The sequence below is a fragment of the Helicoverpa armigera genome, chromosome 18 (genome assembly GCF_030705265.1).
Source record: "Helicoverpa armigera isolate CAAS_96S chromosome 18, ASM3070526v1, whole genome shotgun sequence".
NCBI lineage: Eukaryota > Metazoa > Arthropoda > Insecta > Lepidoptera > Noctuidae > Helicoverpa > Helicoverpa armigera.
The window spans coordinates 10705064-10721615 of NC_087137.1; the positions used below are offsets into that span (position 1 = coordinate 10705064).

Sequence of the window (16552 nt, forward strand, 5' to 3'; positions counted from 1 at the left end):
TTTTCTATTGAGTTGGAATCGTTTGTCCTTATATTTGGTTGACTCTCTTGATTGGTATTATTAATTGTATTAACTTCTGATTATTTTGTGCCCGGAAGCACGTTCCTACTTCGAGATTATTTTTAGTTACAATCCCCAGCATGAAGGCATAAAAGGCTAATTTCACTTAAAAGCAATGGTTTGCAGCCTGAAACGCGTGTCTTACCATCTCGTCTTATTTCCATTTCGAGAATTGGAAACGCTCGATCTCATCTAGTATTCACATTTGAATAAAAAGAAAGAAAGCAATAAATCCATCAATGGCGGCCCATTACGAGTGCTGCCACTAACAGCTCCTGGCCTACCAATCACTAAGCAGTTATATCGGCGTGATTTCATTCACTCCCCCGGGCCCGTTCACTTCGTTCACAGTAATGGCGGCGAACGAACGAGCTATGTTCCACTCGATCCGCCGGGACCTGTCGGCGAAAGTAATTATTTATTCAGAGAATACACCCAACATTTTTGCGCCTTGAAACTGTAGCTATTTATTATACTTACTAGACAGCTCACGTACCCAACACTGGTCAACTCTTATTCAATTTCAGAATGTGTCCAGTTTTGGACAACGATAAAATGAGTTTATTTATTTAATCAAATAAAAGCAGAACTCTGAAGCTGTAAAGATAATAAATAACACTGGAAATATTAATGGAAAATCATGTCGTTGGTTTCGGCCGCTTTCATATTTTCCGAAGCAAAGAGAACGAGGTTAGGCCATTAATCATTTATGGTATTGATTTTTGTAACAAAAAGATTTGTTGCGTTTGTCTATGTGGCCTACAAAACCTTTTGTGAAGCTTCGTTCGATTTTCCTTAGAAATTGTCTGTAGCTTTGTTGTTGTGTGCGCCCATGGTGCGCCCTCATTATGGACGATATAAAAGAAATTGCATGGTTATTGAAATGGTAATTGGCTTCCTACTAACAGCTCGCACACAAGGTACTAAAAGCCCGTGATAAGCCATATGACGTTGTAAAGGTCTGTTTTCATAAAAGTAGTAACTTAAGTTCAGTTTACCACTATTTTGCCATATCTGCATCGAAGTTTCACCGTTTCACTATAGCCCAAAGTAAGCGTTTGTGAGGCCACAAGGCTCGCTACTCGCCTCTCGACTGGAGTGGCCGCAACCGTGTCGAGTGCGAGCGAGTGCGATGCGAGTGCTGTGTAATTGGAGCGAGTCGAGTCGGCCCCACGTCAACTACCAACTAGTGCCATTTTACTTCCATGTTGCCACCAAACTGTCTCTCGGTTGATGCTATTTTTAGTTTCGTAAGTCACTATGAATGGCTTGTTTATTTGGATCATGAAAAAAATCATGTATAGGTGTATATGTTTGCTAAGTTGTCAGACGAAAAAGATTCAAAAGGTATTGTATATGTATAATCAGTTGGTAAATAATACAAGGCCAAATTTTGTTCCCGAAACCATGTCAAATTGTATACGAAAATGTGCAAATAATTTCATAAGGAAACATGATTACGCCCACGTCGGTTCCCACTTGACATTTATATAACATCTGTGGTCCGGGTCGGCTTTGCACCCTCCGCTGTAAATTAGCTTTTAAATTATAAATTACGCGAGTTCGAAATAAATATGATTTTTATTTGCACCAATTTCAAGTTCTCATAGCATTAGGGATATTTTAATGTTATTGTAAATTCGCAAATGCAATTTAAATGCTAATATCACATTTAGGATGCAGCCATAGTAAAGTCAAATTAATCAATGCAAATTGATAAATATCAATTGTTAATAGAAATTCTAATTTGCACAATTGATTGCAGCTTTGCTTAAATCAAGTTTAATTGAAAACAAGTCAATTCCAATGCTTGCTTTAAATTATTGATAGAAACTACAGCTAAGACAATAGACAGAAATAACTATAGTTATGCAAATATTTGAAAATTTAACGAGCACCTCAAAAGCAATTACTATAATTGCAGACTTGAAACTGAACTTAAGTTTGACACTGAATTAACCTGATCTATAATTTTGAATCAAGGGGATTGAATTATTAACGAATCACGCTACAGTTTCGGCGAATCAACTCATTTGACATTGGATAGTCGAGAACTAAGTTAGTATTAATGTACGATCAATTAGCGCACATAAATTGTTTAAGCCGCCAATTTGTGGCCGCTACCCTGCCGATATGTCCACATGATCGAGTATAGCAAATCGGCTAAGTGCCGCCAAATCGCTAATGTGTATTCAGTGTTAGATACACACTATATTATACCTAGTTAAGTATACATATACGGTACACGTGGGGTAAATGATACGATTAACGTTGAGCTAGTCAACTGAAAGGATGCTGAAGGGTCCCTATTTATAAGGCTATTACATCGTTATAGGTAGCTGTTTAAATCAAGTTTGTAAATCATCAGGTTACTCATGTTACTTTATGTTATTTTACTTATAATTTACCGGTAAACCAATGTATCTGGCTAACAATTTTTTTATTTATTTAAAACTTTACATTCAGGCATCAATGGTCCATAGATAAATACCTTAAAAACTAGCATATATGTATGTGTTATATACAAAATCTGATCGTCAATAAAAACTTAAATCTATGTTAATAACACTTCACTAGCTATGCACTATAACCCTTTGACAATGACCAAGGTGTCCCTGTCGTTAAATGATGAAGAGTTCGTGCAAAGAATTTGTAACATTTGTAATTCCAACATATGCCTATATGTTACACACGTAACTTTCTCTTTAGCAAATGTTATTTCAAGTTCGTCTCACTCAGACCCGAGGGTCAGACATTTAGTACAACATTTCTCATTTAAACTCGTCCAATAGCAGTTCAGATCTCAATAATCATGAACGTAAATTCAGCCAGACGGGATCTTGCGCCATTGTGTGAGTGCCCGAACCACGATGGCCAATATAACTCTGTTGTCTGCCATTTCAACTTATCTTACAAATGTTTGCACTCGGCGTGAAATCATCTTGGAATTTTGACACTTCAATAATGGAGTCTCTGGTTTGGAATTAATTCGGAGTCACGGACTGGGGGTTAGTCAGCGTGAATTGCAATCTGAGGTTTGGCTTGTACCCTATTGTTTGTTATATGGATCTTAACCGACCTTAATGTAAATATGACTTATATAACAAATGTCAGAGTTTGTCTAAATACAGGGATAACAGGCAAACTTAACTTAACTAATATAAAGAGAAAAATAGAGCCTCCCTCTCCGTGTGAGAGGAGGCCTGTGCCCAGCAGTGGTACGATAAAAAAATAAATAAACAATCAATACTTTTACATTATATAAATACTTGTTACCTATATAAAAGCTTTAAAAATATATAATGACACTTTCAAAGGCATAATAAAAGTAAAAAGTTTGCTCCTCAAGCCCCTTAAATGTCTGAAGTGTGAAAACTCATTGAAATGTTGAACCTTTTATAGGTGATTTGACGCCTTTTAAAATAAAATGTATTACTTAACCTTCTTGTACTCTTCAGAATAAAAAATATATTTTTATAAAAGCAGTGTCACATTGTCTCTGTGTGAACTTGAAAATAATTATAACTTTTTTGAAAGTATCCATTTTCACTATATAACCTTAATAATTTTGCGAAAAATAACATTATATTTTCAGTCATATTGTTTTTATTGAAATACTTTTTACGTTAAGTGTATTAGGTTTTATCTGAAAATTAATAGTGTTTTCCAAAAACACCTGGGCACGATTGAAGATTGATAGCTAACAAGATACAGTACCTGTACCACTCTATCCTAGGAGAATATCCATCTATCATTATCAAGTTCAATCCTAAAATAGAAACATCCAACAACACTAAAACTAGACTTTATATTTTTAATCGAATGTAGCTGAGTACCAGTGTTTTACATCGACCTCCTCAACCCAGTTACCTGAGCAACCCCATAAAAGGAACAACCATTAAAGATGCTGAAATGACAGCTGGGACTCACAATTCAATGTATTTTTCGAACCAACTGTGTCATGACGAAAGAAGAAGGAACTTGGTATGACATAGTCATCGTCATCACCTATCCACAAACTGACATAGCCAGGCGTTACTCAACCTTATTCAATCGAATGTGTTGTTACTTAGCCACGAGTTCTCTATGATACACTTCACCATTATGTACCTAAAATAATATTTCTTTTCCGTTGTCCACAGACGTAATTGTCCCATCTCCCAGCCGCCGCGCCCGACACTGAGCGAGTGAAGCCGTGCGCCGCCGTGGACAAGAAGCGCGCGCGATATATGGACTGCGCCCGCGCTCTCTGTACACACATTTACGAAAAGTAAGCTTTTGTTAACTAATTGTTATTAGACTAAAGCTGGTAGACCTTGAAATTAAACCTTGCGTCTCATTCTATGTGATTTTTGCCGGCTGAAGCAGGAAGCACAAGAAACTACCTAGTCTTGAACACACCTGGTCTTCTGAGGACTTCAAAATAAATATCCAGCGTGATTTTGATCCTATGAACCTGAACTGACTTATTGCGTTCGTAAAGTCGTCTTGTGTAAACTGTAGAATGACCAACCTTTTAAGCTTTTTTAACCAGAAACTGTAAGCAGAATACTGCAGAATAACATGACTTTCATGTCTTCATTACTAGCGTAGTTTGTCCCAACCAGAAGCTACATGCACCTGATGCTATATCTCCTCAGGTAGGGGTGGTCGATGCCCCACGCGGCGCTCCCAGCCTCCGCCATGTCGGCCCCGCCGCGCCACCCTCACTTCTACACCGTCGAGGTCGGCGACACGCGCTTCACCATACTCAAGCGCTACCAGAACTTGAAGCCCATCGGATCCGGAGCACAGGGAATAGTATGGTAAGTCTCCATTATATAAAATGACGAATAATTACTGTGGAGAAGTAATCTAGTACAGCAGTCCCAATAGGGTCCAAAAAATGGACCCTAGTGAAAGCTCCAATTAGTTGCACGGTTCCAAGCAGTGGCTTCTGCCGAGAAAAATTGTGCAACTGGCCTCATATGCATGCTTCTTTAATTCCTGATGCTCGATATGTCGTCAGCTGTTTAGTGAAATAAAGTTTCAAACAAAATTAACTTTTGATACCAAAAGAGTCCCTCTAATAAATCCTAAAGTACGTTTTCGGCATTAATTTGAATGAAAGTTATCAATGTTCGATGTTCTTGATAGTTCAAAGTCAAACGAAACCAAGATTTGCGAGCGACAGCGCTCACCCAACAGGTAAAGTTGAGATTTCGTAATCATTGGCCGTTTCGAATTCTGCTTAGCATCCTAAATGAGGCAGTTTTAGTTTGTTTCATTTAATTACACGGGCCGGGTGTCCTGAATTTTAAGTTAATCCCTCAACAAAATCTTGTTAAAGATTGACAGCCTCCCGAAAGTTGTGAAATTTGGTAAAACCTCTAACCGGTACTTAGAGCTCGTAAGTTTTCTAATTAAGGGCCAAACATCCCGTACTTCGGAACTGAGAAATTTGCGGTATAATTATTTCATTAACTCACATCCTCCGCATTTTCGGCAGTTCTCAACATACTCCAATAATGTAGGCATTTCGATTATTACTAATTTTACATGTGTATAAAACATTCTGGCTTCACATTGTATTATACTCCAAGCTGGGACTTGTAATACTTCGCTTCGTGAGCATGCGGATAAATCTATTCATTCGCCATTTCTTATACAGAAATATACGACACTATTTTAACACTCTGCAATTTTGTTTATTTAAAAGTTTATTATTCCAACTTCACAGGTGTTATATATTATTTTTCTACACGTGTAATCTTTTTGTACACTCATTAACATGGCAACTTTACGATTATAATGACACCAGTAAATGATTACTTTCGACTCCGGCACGCAAAATCGAGGCGTGTGATGACACGCAAAGACTGCATCCTCTTTCGCACGCACACAAGCATGTATTGCACACTATCACAGTTTTAGTGTAAGACTAGTTGTACTGCACTGTAGTGGCTTGTCAATGTGGATGTAGCCAGAATACTGGGAAGAGAGACCCTGACTTTTGGACAGAGACAGATATTGTTACCTTGCCTGGACACAAGGGTCTACCAATCTGCTTAAAAACTTTCTATCTTAACCTGGAATTTTGCTGTCCTCATTTTCCTAGTTCTTTAATGAAATGTGAAGGCTTTAATTGATGAGAAGTTTCCCTGGCTACGTCCACACGTCACAATATAATAAATGTTTCTTTTATAGCTGATCCAGTAGTGTACGTTAGCCGTTAGAGATGGTTCAGTTTTACTCAGTCACACTCGGTGACAGCGTGTTCACGATACCCACGCGGTACACTGAGCTAGTGAGCCGCGGCGCGGGCGCACAGGGGATGGTGTGGTAAGACCGGCCGCCATCTTGCTAACATGGCCGCCGCTTTCAATGTTTTCGTCTGCTTTGGTTTTAGGATTAATACTAATATGACACGACCTATACTCTCAGATTTATGATCATAAGGACGAAAGGATCTTTCCATACTTTTTTGAAAATACAAATGTACCACTCTTGTTAGATACTTTAAATTATCTGTGTACATAGCACACATACGTAACGAGTTCTCTACACGACACAAATCACATTTTTTTGAACTTTCAGAATCCTATAAAATTACTGAAGATGTTCGTACTATTCACTGTACATATAAGTATTTGGACTGTTCCGATGGTTATGGTATTTTTGTGTTATTTTCTGTCTCACGGGTAATTGGTTTGGGGATCATTACTTCATCTCGCCATCAACTGAAATTATCTCTGACAAGGAACTTCATACATGAACATGGACCAAATTAACAACCTTAATTTTGCATAGTTAATACTAACATTAACTCTTTTTTTTATTCGAATTGGATCTTTCCCATTGTGACTAACTGCCGTTCTAACATGCACTGTGATCTAAAAAGATTAAAACTACTGAAACAACAATTTTGGCTTGGCTTCATGCATCATGAGATGTTCGAATTCATATATTTTTCCTTTTTTCATCCCTGTTGATCAAAATTTTCTCTTCGTCGTCATCCATTGCTGGGTCCCGTTAGTGAATGACGTATATGTTTGGTTCCAGCGCCGCGTACGACACGGTGACGCAACAGAATGTCGCCATCAAGAAGTTGTCGCGGCCCTTCCAAAACGTCACGCACGCCAAGCGCGCGTATCGCGAGTTCAAACTTATGAAACTCGTCAATCATAAAAATGTAAGTACACTAATAATGTGTAGAAAGCTTTTTAGACACAAAAATCTTATTTGACAAACTTTTTGTTTTCCAAAGACAAAATATATTTTCATTTTCTCTCTTCCCTGCTTTCTAAACTAGCTTACTGTTAAATAATATTTTCAAAGTAAACAGTAGATATGTCTACTGTCACTATAAACTCCAAGCAGTTAACATACTCAATCTGATCCATTGATTCTACCCTATTTACTATCATATTTCTGGAACAATTTTCATCCATCTTCTAAAATCACCCCTGTGTAACCCAACATACATCATATTTGATTTGATTCTGCAGTCACCAAATAACTGACCAATATCAATGCCCCTTTCCAGATAATCGGTCTTCTAAACGCGTTCACGCCACAGAAGAGCCTGGAGGAGTTCCAGGACGTGTACCTGGTGATGGAGCTGATGGACGCGAACCTGTGCCAGGTGATACAGATGGACCTCGACCACGAGCGCATGAGCTACCTGCTGTACCAGATGCTGTGCGGCATCAAGCATCTGCATCTTGCTGGGATTATACATCGGGTGAGGGTTTAAGTTCTCTAAAGTTATTTTTCATCCCACCATCTCGGAAAGAGTAGTTTTACCCTTTGATATCTGAGCGCAAAAGCCGTTTTTATCCTCTAGAGCGGCAAAGTGATTTGAATTTAGAACATCGTGTGCAATACTCCATTTGTGACAATCTTGATAAGACTTTTCAAACAAATACATATTAAATAAATAAAATACTGCTTAAAATAATTATTCAATTAATTAAGTAATTTTTATTATTGTTTTTACATAGATTTTTAACCTCGTTTCATTTTTAAACTGCGTTTTCAAATAAATGAACTTTAATACGTACTTCTACTTAATTTGATACTCATATGTGCGCGCCATTTTGTTTTTTCATTTCCTCGATGAGGTGGGATGAAAAGTTACGTGTTGCACTCGAGTGCAAAGATTTTTCACCTTGTGCTCTTTTGATTCCCTCGCTATCGCTCAGGATTCTAAAATTTCGCTTCAATTTCGCTTGCTCGGTCATCAAAATTGAGCACGCGGTTAAAAAGCAACTTTGCACTCTTGTATAACAAATAACTATTGACTAGCTGATGTTTTTGTCCACTATTAGTACATAGTAGGTCTTTAAAAGTATCATAGTGCCAGAATTTCTGTGGATATCGGCAACTGGTCGTTAGACCCTTTAATGTGATTTGTAACTTCAGTTAGGAGACTTTAAATCAGTTTTTTTAGAATGCTGAATCTTCAGTCTGATAGGAAAACTCATTAAATAAGTAAATATTTTCCGCCCGCGATTAATAAAAAATGGCCTGCCTATATTATGTTATTTTGATACAGAACCCAAGTTTTGTGAAAATTCGTTCAGTATTTTTTGTGTAAATGGGTAACAAACACACGTATCACATGCATACAAACTTAATAACAACATCAGACTAGCTCACTTACAAAGGCATCTTAATACTCAAATAGTCAGTATAGTTGTCCAGCAGTACTAATGTGATGATGTGGTTCCCAGGACCTGAAGCCGTCCAACATAGTGGTGAAGAGCGACTGCACGCTGAAGATCCTGGACTTCGGGCTGGCGCGCACGGCCGGCACCACCTTCATGATGACGCCCTACGTCGTCACGCGGTACTACCGGGCGCCTGAGGTATGTGCTATAATAAATGTAATTGGGATAGTTATGGCAGATAGAAAAAGAAAAATTGACCATCTTCTAGGTGACACTGAAATAATGGACGTTTTTTTCTGGATTTCCACAGACAAATAACGAAAATACAACACGTTAGAATTTTTTATTTCATTACGGCACACAGGGGTAAAAAAGTACTGAATTGCAGCGTCATAAGCCCAGTTCCCAACGCCGAATGCGTTCAATCTTTAATGTTTTTGTTTAAATTAAAAATACGTGCCCAAAATGGTTTTCTAATCTAAAAGATAGACAGAATATACATTAAAATATAATTAGAATTACTATTCTTTATCTCCATCGTCACTCCTATTCGCTGATTCATTTAGTTTACTCTCTAAAAAATACATTCATTACATAAAATATCTACTTCAAAATTGAGCTCAAAGAATCCACCGTTACATACATGCATACATTGCAAGTTCAATAAAAGCTTTTAATACAATAGAAGAAGTCTAAGGCCGGCAATCCACGGACCGCTTCGGGCGGTCGACAGCTTGAAGCTATCGCCCCTGATTCCTGCTTCAAGCGGTCCGTGTATTGCCGGCCTAACACTACACTAAGCATTCTATACCTACTCCACATAATAATGGCATGTCTATATCCAGGTGATCCTGGGCATGGGATACACGGAGAACGTGGACATCTGGTCTGTGGGCTGCATCATGGGCGAGATGATCCGCGGCGGCGTGCTCTTCCCCGGGACAGACCACATCGACCAGTGGAACAAGATTATTGGTCAGTTCCTTCTATATTGATGATTTATTTTGTAAAGTCTTTCAAAGTGTCTAAAAATGTTCATTTTGTTTGTTGTTAAAGTATGTGATAAATATGTGTTGTATTATTTATACCTGCAGAGCAACTAGGCACTCCGTCGGCCGCGTTCATGGCGCGGCTGCAGCCCACCGTGCGCAACTACGTGGAGAACCGGCCGCGCTACACCGGCTACAGCTTCGAGCGCCTGTTCCCCGACATCCTGTTCCCGTCCGACAGCTCCGAGCACAACCGCCTCAAGGCGTCGCAGGCGCGGGACCTGCTGTCGCGCATGCTGGTCATCGACCCCGAGCGCCGCATCTCCGTCGACGACGCGCTGCTGCACCCCTACATCAACGTGTGGTACGACGAGGGCGAGGTCAACGCGGTACGTACTGTTCCCGTCCGACAGCGAGCAGCACAAAGCTTAAAGCATCTTTGGCAGTCTTTAAGGGTACAAGTAGTCAGAAGCCAGTAAGTCCGACACCAGTCTCACCAAGGGGTCAATGGGTTGAGGAAGCCAGATAAGCAGTCGCTCCTTGTAAAACACTGGTACTCAGCTGCATCCAGTTACACTGGAAGCCGACCTCGGCATAGTTGGGAAAAGGCTCAGGAGATGAAGTAGGTGAGACGTCACAAGCCCCCAATTCCAATCTTAAAATGAATCATGTCTTAGAATAAATGATTTTTTGAAATTAAAAATAAATATTCAATAGTCTTTTACTCCTCTAAAAACGGAATAATTAGAATCGCTTTTCTTAACCCTGTCAACATACCTACTATATAAACACCATTCTAGCAGACGCCATCTTGTTTCGGTTTTATTGACGTTTGTCGTTCTCTTGCAGCCGGCGCCGGCGTCATACGACCACTCTGTGGACGAGCGCGAGCACACGGTGGAGCAGTGGAAGCAGCTCATCTACCAGGAGGTGGTGGAGTACGCAGCACCACCACCACCGCCGCCGCACCACCCGCCGCCCGACCACGCGCAGCCCGCCCTCACCACATAGGTACCACACACCACACACCGTCACTTGCAGGAGGCAAAATAAACCAGCAAAAATCATTGACATTCATTGTAACAGCTGCAAAGTTATCTCACCCTTTCCTGGTAGATAAAATAGTTTGTTAAAAATAATAAAAACTAGATAGATACCTACATGAATTATATTATTAAGACATTTTAATATTTGCAGGCAACAGCAGAGCTGACCGGCGAGATATGAAGCGGCCGCGGTCCGCGCGGACGCTCCGCCGGCGGCAGTGAACTCATGTATATATACCGAGGTGTTATGTGCAATACTCCGCGGATCAAGTGCAAACTTATTTGACTCGTTCATTGTCTTGTGTACGGAGAGTGAATGGCTCAGACACTTAGGCAGCATTACTGAGGTAACCCGTAGCGTAGCTGAACTATTTGTACTCTATTATGTACCGGTTTGTTTGTATTATTTGATTAACTACCGTTATGGACTTGTCTATTGTAGTCTCTTCCTGTTTCTTATGATATAGCTAGCGTAAGTAAGTCTAGTTCACCGACGTGGGACGCTTGTGTACTAAGCTCAACAGTTGCAATGCTCGGTTCTGCCGCCACTTGGACATTCATTTGCAGTAAGGAGTGCCTTTTGCGAGTTGCAAATACAAAAACTTGGTGATTCTCTGCGTATGGACTGACTTTGATATGTTTCAATATTTTTGTAATGAAAATACATTAATGAATAAATGACTTAAGTGATTCCCTGTTTATGATGCAATATTTTATCTATGAACTTTTTAATTTATAATGTACTGTATGAATTATTCGTAACTATTAATAATTAAGAGTTGAGCTTATACTGTTTTATTGTAAAATATTATGTTCAATTTAATTGTGCAATTATGAATTTTTATTATATTTTAATATTAATGAACTTGTGTGATCACTATTGCAATTTCTTTTCTCGTCCCAATTTGCCAATATCTGAAGAATTTCTAAACGAATTATAAGTACAGTGCCATTCAGAAGCTGTTTGCCATAGGTAGGTACTCGAATACTAGTGACTTTTGTAAGAATTTGCAATTGTGAAGTAAATACTGAGTGATTCATGAACGTGTATTATAATTTGTTTCTTAGCCATACACATCGTCTGATAGTTACTCGGGATTTTGTGATGTTCATAGTTTTCTCGTAAGTAGACCCTAGTTACGTTGTTGATAATATTGTATTGAGTGTACGGAGTAGATCATTAAGTACATTTCTACCTAATTAGTATGTTATAGTCACCTCACACGTTGCTGAAGAGAACTCAAATCTAAATACGTAATACACACGAGTTCTCACAGACATAGTTACTGATCACCTTATATACATATACCTAGCCAGCCGGCCGTAAGACGTTGTTGCTCCCAGTTCGCGGGAATAGGACATAAGTAAACGTTGATACTTGCCTCCAGACGTCGCTTTGTAGAAACAATAAGTCTCGTTAGGATGTAATGATAATAAACGTCGGCAAATAGTTCCCGTCTCTTGTACATTAGGGTTACATTCACGTTTCAGTTGTAAGACGCTGACTCGAAGCGATTTGTTTTACTCTTCGTCAAAGGCTTAACGTGTGAGGGATTCGTAGGTTATTGTTTGAAACCTCACTAGGTGATATAATTATGAATAAGGATAATAAAGAATGATGATAGTCTAAAGGATGGTTTCAGCAAATAGCACAATTTATTAGCTATAGAATACAGGACGGTGACATAAGTTTGTGATGTGCGCATCATTTTGTATAATCGTTAATAATGTTATTACGGAAGCAATAATACATCATTTTCTGTTCGTTCGAACAGTGGTACATCAGTGTTCATAAGTTTTAATTATTTCGGCTCTAAACATATCACGGACGACACAATAGATTTATTTTCCATTGAATGATGAATTCATCGCTCGTATGTTTGTAATGTTACTTTACTTTTGTTCCATAATGTTATAGGTACGTCAATATTAAGAATAAAATACAGAAACGAAATGAAACCTAATTATAGCAAAATATGGAAATATCTTGACCGTTTTGTAAGGTTTCTTAGCGATGGTATTCCAACAGGGCAGACATGCCGCATTAATTCTTGACTACAGTAAGACAATGTTGTTAAACGTAAAAAGATGAAATTATAATAAATTTGCGAGAGTATACAATAATATTTAATATTTTAGGTGTAGTGTAAAATCTGTAAATATTAACACTTAAATGTATGGAACGAAAGTGAAGCGAACATGCTGTGTAGCCTTAGAGCATTCTGTTTATCACTATAGTAAATAAAACCACAACTGTACGTCCAAATTGTCCATTTATGTGTTAATGTACCTATTACAAATTACAATAATATAATCATTAGAATGTATTTTAGTACACTTGGTGACAAGATGTTAAGGTAGTCGCCATGTTGAGTCGCGGCTTCGCGCCCTCTGCGATATACATACTTGAGTTACAATTTCAATGACTATCTAAAAACAACTTATTTTTACTGTACACGTAAGTTATTTCATATTTTAACTGAATAAAATCGAAATGGTTATTATAAACAGTGTGTTTGATTTTTATTGAACCTTGTTGAAGAAACCGTGAAAGAAGTTAGAAGCCCTTATTTAGTTTAGCGAGTGCGACGAACACTTAGCTATGTTAACGCTATACTAACCCTGCCATTACGCCCAGCCCAGATAAGCTACAATAAATTTTTCGTACAATGTAAATCTCAAAATAGGAGCAACTTGCAAGAATATTCTTGATTCCAAATATGCATATGAAAAAAAGATTGTTTCAGTCAGTAGTAAATATGTATAAAGGAAGAAGGGTCAGGCCAAGATCGTCAAGACTGTTGCAAAAAAAATTGCTCGCGCCCACTTGATAAAAACACGGTAGAAACTTAGGTTCAGAACTGACCTGATCATGGTGACGATGTTTGAACTTGTAATTTTGTGAGAATTTTCCACTAATGCTAATTTGCAATATGCACATTAGCTTGCATGCAGCTAAAAATAAAAAACGTTTTACAAAAAAAAAACGACTTCTAAAAACGCTTAAAACTAGGCAAAGGCACTTACGTAGTGGAAGCAACGCCATCTATAACTTTTTTTAAGAACCATATTTATTAAAGGGAGGTTTTCTTTTTGAGAATTCAAAGAAATAGTTCCCTAAATCAGTGCCAGATAGCGTTGTACCTACTACGCGAGTGAGCCTTTGTAAAGTTAAAAAAAAACGTTGCACCGAGCCCTTAGAGCCGAGACCCATGATATTCAGATTTCTGGACGGATTGTTTTCAAATCTCACGGGACATTCGGACAAGTTTGATTTTTTTCTCCTTTTATTTCATTTTTATTCCTTTTCTATTTTTTTTTAATAGTTGATAGCAAAAACGTTTCGTTAATGCATGACGTTGATAAGATATAACGTTCCGTTCCTAGGTCAAAGAAATTCCCTCATTCGTCCCCATGTTCCGAGCCTTTTCCCAACTTGGAGGGGTCGGCTTCCAGTCTAACAGGATGCAGCTGAATAAAATCCCTCATTCTCATAAAGAAAACCTCCCATTAACTTGCTAAAAGGAAGTAATGAACCTCACTCCACTTTTTTTGTAAATCAATTTTTTTATTCTGTAATCAAACGTCATGTATAGTGGCCATATAGCGGCAATCTGTGACAGTGACATTAAAGAAAATCAAAATGTCGTCTCTTGCTGTTGTCAAAATCGAGCAGATTGTCATTGTCGCATAACACGGAAGACGCGATTGAGCGATAGACGGCTCGTTTTAGCCTTTTTGTAGCACGTAAACAAACTATGTAAGATAAATACCCTACTATAAGTTACTATTAAGTAGTACATAAAACATTATTTAGTAAAACGTAAGACAAACCCGCAAAAATGTCTGAGAAAGATAAATCGAAGGCGAACGTCCAAGCAAAACATATTCCTAAGGACGCACAAGTGATCATGTCGATAATGAAGGAGGTGGGCATAACGGACTACGAGCCGCGAGTCGTCAACCAGCTGCTGGAGTTCACGTACCGCTACGTGACGTCTGTGTTGGACGACGCGCGAGTATTCGCCACACACGCCAAGAAGAAAACAATAGATCTGGATGATGTGAGACTGGCGGTGCAGATGCAATTAGACAAGTCGTTCACGAGCCCGCCGCCGCGGGAGGTGCTGCTCGAGATATCGAGAGTAAAGAACGTGAATCCTCTGCCGATGATCAAGCCGCACTGTGGACTGCGTCTCCCGCCAGACCGGTCAGTGACCCACATACACAATTTATGTTCATTTAGATGAGAAATGGCTAAAAACATAAAAAAAATATAAATAAAATAATTAGGTCTGTACACAGCAGTTCAAAAAAGTTAGGACATTCCTTCCTACAGTCTGACCCTAAAACAGCTTACCCACTGTGAATTTTGTTGTACTTTCGGTTTATTTATTTCTTTAAAGACAAATCCACATAACATAAGTGATTATGAGTATACATTGTGCCTTATATCGGTAATGACTTGTATGTTTAATAAATTCTGCTCTCTATTAAGTTACCTATAACATGATCAATATTGTTCCTTTTCAGCTACTGTCTGTCAGCCTGTAACTACCGCCTCAAACCTGCTTTCAAGAAAGCTGCCCCTAAGCCCACAATCTCAGCGGTGCCCTCAATCAAGACTGCCACCACATCTAAGCCAGCCTCCACACCAAATGTGGTGGTGAACCGGCCGCCTGGTACCATTGTCAAAGTTGCCACATCCAAGCCAACTGTTGTTCCTAAACCTGTGCTCAAATTCACATCCGGTACTAAGGTGAGATTCCCATTTCTACCCATGAACTCAAAGCTTGTCCTATTATAGTGGGATTTTTGCCAATAGGCAATGAACTATAGGATGGCAAAGGTTGAACCAAGAAAAAGGCAACTCTGTTGTACTCCACTAAACTCAATGTTATATTCACCACTTCTCTAGTGACAGTGGCTTTTCATGATTCTTATCCAACATCCCATTACCAAAGGATAAAGGATATATCATTATTACATGACAACAGCAAGCTTTTTGATCATATGTCCTATTCTGATCATTAAATCTACTTATATTTCGTTTTCCAGGTGGTAGCCAAACCAGCCGTGAGGGTAACTGCTGGACCATCAGCTCACACAGCCGTCAAAATGGAGTTAGATGACCCAGTCAGCCAGAAAAGAAAACGTGAAGATGATGACTATGAAACTTAATTTAAGCTCAGAATATTTTTGTTAAATTAGATTTTAATGTATTTTCTATTTCAATAAGTGACAGTATAATATTACAATGATTTTTATTTTTTCCCATTACTAGCACAGACAGATGAATTAACTTTTTCCTACTCCACAGAGGCTGTGATTTCATGATAAAGGGTACCTATCAATCAATTCATTCGAATGTAGTGAGCATGCTTGAGGTATTTCTTGAAATGCTGTACTGTTTGTGATAGAGTTCTCAAAAGAACTGTAATATCCAGATAACTGGATTAAAATGCGTAGTTTCTGAGCACCCTTAATTCCCCATTAAAATAGAATGGATAAATAAACCACCAATAAGGGTGAGTACTCAGGGAATAAGATGAGTAGGTAACACTGTTAATCATCCACATCTTGTCACAAGAATCAAAACGAACATCCAACCTGATAACAGACCTGATTCTAGGCAAGTTAAGAATTTAAAATAATGTGTGAGTGAGAGTGAGTGGTGAAAGGTGGGCATTTTTGGGGCTATCTTTTGTAACTCGAAGTTTCCTTCAGTGCTGATTTTCAGCCTAGGTTGAATTAATGATTATCTTTATCTGTGAACAGAGGTAATCATAGATTTTTTTTTAAGAAT

The 16552-nt window shown here is 38.6% G+C and overlaps 2 protein-coding genes across 8 annotated transcripts in view; both read left to right on the forward strand.

Annotated features, from left to right (window-relative positions):
* LOC110380242 (stress-activated protein kinase JNK) overlaps positions 1-13254 on the forward strand; it is a 108529-nt gene extending 95275 nt beyond the window's left edge. For 6 of the 7 annotated variants that reach the window (XM_064039162.1, XM_049848544.2, XM_049848557.2 and 3 more), the window contains 9 exons: positions 4203-4330; positions 4701-4865; positions 7102-7231; positions 7586-7783; positions 8775-8909; positions 9557-9686; positions 9806-10089; positions 10550-10711; positions 10898-13254. In XM_064039162.1, coding sequence (XP_063895232.1) covers positions 4714-4865; positions 7102-7231; positions 7586-7783; positions 8775-8909; positions 9557-9686; positions 9806-10089; positions 10550-10711 — 1191 coding nt within the window. In that variant the 5' untranslated portion in view covers positions 4203-4330; positions 4701-4713 and the 3' untranslated portion in view covers positions 10898-13254. Of the gene's footprint in view, positions 1-4202; positions 4331-4700; positions 4866-6246; positions 6382-7101; positions 7232-7585; positions 7784-8774; positions 8910-9556; positions 9687-9805; positions 10090-10549; positions 10712-10897 lie in introns of those variants that run through there. The other variant, XM_049848573.2, reaches the window with a different exon arrangement.
* A 1167-nt stretch (positions 13255-14421) lies between these two features.
* On the forward strand, positions 14422-15998 carry LOC110380262 (transcription initiation factor TFIID subunit 9). Its single transcript, XM_021340190.3, has 3 exons — positions 14422-14956; positions 15280-15505; positions 15805-15998. The coding sequence occupies exons 1-3, from the start codon at positions 14589-14591 to the stop codon at positions 15925-15927; spliced, it is 717 nt and encodes a 238-aa protein (XP_021195865.2). The 5' UTR covers positions 14422-14588; the 3' UTR covers positions 15928-15998.
* Positions 15999-16552: the final 554 nt, after the last annotated feature.

What these genes read in the sequence shown, in the direction of transcription:
- LOC110380262 (XM_021340190.3), top strand. Translation starts at nt 14,589, where the DNA reads ATGTCTGAGAAAGATAAATCGAAGGCGAACGTCCAAGCAAAACATATT. An exon ending in CTGCGTCTCCCGCCAGACCG is followed by an intron (nt 14,957 to 15,279) that starts GTCAGTGACCCA and finishes GTTCCTTTTCAG; the next exon opens with CTACTGTCTGTCAGCCTGTA. An exon ending in AATTCACATCCGGTACTAAG is followed by an intron (nt 15,506 to 15,804) that starts GTGAGATTCCCA and finishes TTCGTTTTCCAG; the next exon opens with GTGGTAGCCAAACCAGCCGT.